This window comes from Octopus bimaculoides, chromosome 4 (assembly GCF_001194135.2).
Source record: "Octopus bimaculoides isolate UCB-OBI-ISO-001 chromosome 4, ASM119413v2, whole genome shotgun sequence".
Classification (NCBI taxonomy): Eukaryota; Metazoa; Mollusca; class Cephalopoda; order Octopoda; family Octopodidae; genus Octopus; species Octopus bimaculoides.
In genome coordinates, this window is record NC_068984.1 from 125466284 (window position 1) to 125470942 (window position 4659).

The window sequence follows — 4659 nt, forward strand, 5'->3', positions numbered from 1 at the left end:
ATATAAAACAATAATATTAGGGATAAAAATCCAAATTTACAGGTAAAACTCAATTAAATTTAATTTATTAAAACTTTTAAAAGTTTTTCATTTTTGTCTTTGGAATTAATTAGACTCCGAAACAATTTGTAGAAAGTATATTGTTTCTGTACCAACCTGGAATTGAAATGAATTAAAGTTCATCCACACTTACAATTTTTCCTTTCCTTATACTTCATTTATATATATATATATATATGGATAGACAGACAGACAGACAGACAGACAGACAGACAGATAGATAGATAGATAGATAGATAGATAGATAGATAGATAGATAGATAGATAGATAGATATAGGCGCTGACGTAGCTGCGCAGTAAGTAGCTTGCTTCCTAACCACATGATTCTCGGTTCACTCCCACTGCGTAGCACCTGGACCAAGTACCTTCTGCTATAGCCTCGGGCCGACCAAAGTCTTATGAGTGGATTTGGTTGGTGGAAACTGAAAGAAGTCCGTCGTATATGTATATGTTTGTATGTGTGGCGTATGTCTGTATGTCTGTATTTTCCCTCCAAATTTGTTTCCAAATCATCCATAAAATTTGATCAGAATCTAGCCATCTAGAAATATCTACATCAAAACTCTAACGACATTTATAATGAGGTAATAGGCGGCGAGCTGGTAGAATCGTTAGCACACTGGGAAAAATGGCGGCATTTCGTCCGCTTTTACGTCTTAAGTTCAAATTCCGCCGAAATTGTATTTGCCTTTCATCCTTTTCGGAGTCGATAAAATAAGCACCAATTGAGTGCTGGGGTGATATAATCGACCAGCCCCCTCTCTCAAAATTTCAGGCCTTATGCCTATAGTAGAAAGGATTTATAACGAGGAAAACAAAATCCATATCCGGTTCTCATGAAATTTAGTTATGGACCATTTTGATTGAATATACACGTGTCACGTGTCTCCTGTTCTATTTTGGGATGAAGAGTCGCTGAAAAGGTTACAGAATGTGTGACGAAAGATTTCCAAACAAAGGACATAAAATAAGAACAAGAATAAATCTGAAGTGAAGAACGAATATAAGTGTTTATTTGGAAAACTAAAAAATGATCATCCCGTAATATAACAATATCTGTGTGAACACACGATTTCACACCAGGAATCTGGCAAAACAAATACATGTGTATTTTATGTTTGTTTAAAACAAATGGAAGAAGCTGGAACTTCTAAATGGTTAAAGTGAAATGTACATCAGAACAGATGTTCAAATATTTCTTGTAGCAATAGGAAATGAAAAAATAATAAAACAAAAACATGAAAGAAATACTGAAAATGTATGCTCTGGAGCAAATTTTAATCTATGGCTGACAGGCACTTCGTCACTTACGACGTCGAGGGTTCCAGTTGATCCAATCAACGGAACAGCCTGCTCGTGAAATTAACGAAATTACTCCACAGACACGTGTACCCTTAACGTAGTTCTCGGGGATATTCAGCGTGACACAGTGTGACAAGGTTGTCCCTTTGAATTACAGGCACAACAGAAACAGGAAGTAAGAGTGCGAGAAAGTTGTGGTGAAAAAGTATAGTAGAGTTCGCCACCATCCCCTGCCGGAGCCTCATGGGGCTTTTGGTGTTTTCGCTCAATAAACACTCACAACGCCCGATCTGGGAATCGAAACCGCGATCCTGTGAACGTGAGTCCACTGCCCTAACCAGTGGACCATTGCGCCTCCACAACTGACAGGTACATAATTAGATATTGTTAATGTTTACGTATTTTTGATTCCGTTATGAATGTGATTATTTGAAAGACATACGGAAGATTATGTTAAAGGAGTCATAATTTATTGTAGTTTGGTATTAGAGTGTATGTATCTGAACTTAATTTAAATAATTCCTTGAAGAATCTGAAGTTCTTTTATTTTCGTTTTTGTTTTCTTTCAGACGTTTGCTATTATCGCTGGTGTAGCTAATATACCTGTCTATTCTGCATCTCTTTTGTTAAGTTCGCAGTTGACTTCAATTGAAAAACACTTCGGCATAAGCAGCAGCAAATCTGCCGGGTTAATAAGTGCAAACGAGATTGGATTCCTAATTACAGTGCTTCCGTTTGGTTACGTGTTCAAAGATAGTAATAAACCGTTCATTTTGGCCATTGCTAATATTGGAAGTGCTATCGCTTGTTTTGTATGTACGCTTCCGTATTTCTTTCTTCAAGTGCCGGAAACCAATCAAAATTGGAATGCAACAAGCGGTATGTATCAATGAATTTTCTTTATTTAATGATATCAGGGATTCTGGACACTGAATTATTGACAGTGCAAGAGATGTTAATTTTCTTTTATCTCCATCTTTTATCTTTTACTTGTATTAATTATCGGACCGTGGTCATGCTGAAGCACCGCTCTGAAAGGTTGTAGTCGAACAAATAAATCGGCCTCAGTGTTTTATCTGTGTTTCTTGCCTAACCGCTAAATTAAGGGGATGTAAACAAAGTAACACCAGTTACCCTGAAGTGGAGGTCAAGCACAGATATAAACACACACACACATTACATGCACAAACACACACACATTCCACACACATATATACGATGGGCTTCTACTCCGTTTCCATTTACCGAATTCATTCACAAAGCATTTATCGGCTCGAGGCTAGAACGCACTTGCCTAAAGTGCCATGCAGTAGGATTGTACATGAAACCATGTGTCTGTAAAAGCGAGTTTCTTGATCACTCAGCCATGCCTGCACTTATAATGAAGAAACATTCTCTTTGGAGAATTCCATTGGTTAGCGTATATTTTTAGTGATTACTTTATCGATTCGGAAAATATACAAAGCACACTGTTGAAAATAATAGGAGCCACCGACAACCACGTGACCAATCACAAAGCCAGCAGCCATGTGACCGATCTGCACATCCAGCAGCATCAGAGGTCCCATGACTAACCAGGTAATTACTCTAAAGTAAAACATCTGGTGACTGTCGAAACAACATTCATCATCACCTAACCAACCACGTGACTGCACGACCAATAATAATTTTGAAACATTTTCAATGCTCTAACCACTAATTTGATTATTTTCAAACTCGCATGAAGACAAAAGTCCTCCTCTTCTCCAAGCTTGTTTCGTCTCTCACTTCAAATACTGGTGCCCACTGTGGGGGCCCCCACACAAAACAAGATATAACAAGGGACTGAAGCACTGCAGAAACCAATCATAAAAAAGACAGACAGACAGACAGACAGACAGACAGACAGACAGACAGGCAGACAGACAAACAGACAGGCAGATAGACTGATAGATAGATAGATAGATAGATAGATAGATAGATAGATAGATAGATAGATAGATATGGACGCCTCTGATGAGAACCCAATAATGTTCGAAAATCGATTAAGGTTGTTCATCATTTTTTTAGTCTGCAGAGAAATGGCTAAAATGTGCCCTGTTTATAATTATACCATATGTTAAGTATATATTATATCATACCTTGATACTGTGTGGCTAAGATCCCCGTTGACAGGCCGCTGGTAGTTATAGAGTGTTAAACACTTTCGGTATGCAAATTAGGGACTCTTTCGTAGAATAACTGCTGTATTTGTTGAGCATATAGACAGTTTGGCTGATTGTTTCTATGGAGATTGTCAAAATGATGTAGACGCCCCCGATGAGAACACAATAAGATTCGAAAATCGATTAAGGTTGTTCTTCAGTGTTTCAGTCTGTAGAGAAATCGCTAAAATGTGCCCTGTTTATAATTATTACCATATGTTACGTATATATATTATTTAAAAGACTTTGATTCGGTTACGTGCCTCATCAAGTTTCGCAGGGGCATAACGGGAGCCCAACTCCTTGGGCTCCTGATAGAGGCCTGCGAATCTTGAAGTAGCGCGGAACCGAACCAAACTGTTTTAGATAAGACAATGTAAGTCCTACTAAATGTATTGAGTGCCATTTTCTTTCGTTTGTCAAATTCACTTATTTGCGCATGTATATATAATGTTTGTTTGTTTACGTTTGTCGTAATTTGAATTTAATATATATATATATAAATATCTATATATCTTTGCTTTCCTTTTTCTTCTTTTGCAGCCAGTTCCTTGGCACCTCTCCTTCCGTGTATGAATATTAATGCTTCCGGCCATGCGAACAGTACGTGTACGACGGAGAAAGGAGAGACTCGATCGGCTACAGCTGCTTACGCGTTGATATTTATTGGAATGATTTTGGGTGGTATCTGCAAAGCTGTCAGGTCTCCTTTAATTGCCTGCTATATAGATGACAATATAAACAAAGCTTACATCGGTGGATACATGAGTGAGTGTTTGTCTTTATAACACCTTTGAGCGAGAGTAAGAGCTCAACCAATGAAATTGTTGTTATATTTCAGATATCACCATGCATATCAATTAGTTACTGAGGGTGTATGAGTGTGCATCTATGCCAATATATTTGTATTCGTATACATGCCTATACACACACACACACACACACACACACACACACACACACACACATACATGAGAAAAATTGGAAAAGGAGACAAACGTGTGTGTGTATATATATATATATATATATATATATATATATATACATATATATATCTATGTATACATATATATATGTATGTATATATGTATGTATATATGTATTTATATATAT

General features: G+C 37.2%; 1 protein-coding gene across 1 annotated transcript in view; it reads left to right on the forward strand.

Moving 5' to 3' along the window:
* The window catches only part of LOC106871548 (solute carrier organic anion transporter family member 2A1), a 6174-nt gene extending 1840 nt beyond the window's left edge, over nucleotides 1-4334 (forward strand). Inside the window, exons 2-3 of the mRNA XM_014918050.1 lie at nucleotides 1933-2242; nucleotides 4090-4334. Coding sequence (XP_014773536.1) covers nucleotides 1933-2242; nucleotides 4090-4334 — 555 coding nt within the window. The remainder of the gene's footprint in view (nucleotides 1-1932; nucleotides 2243-4089) is intronic.
* The last annotated feature ends 325 nt before the right edge of the window (nucleotides 4335-4659 follow it).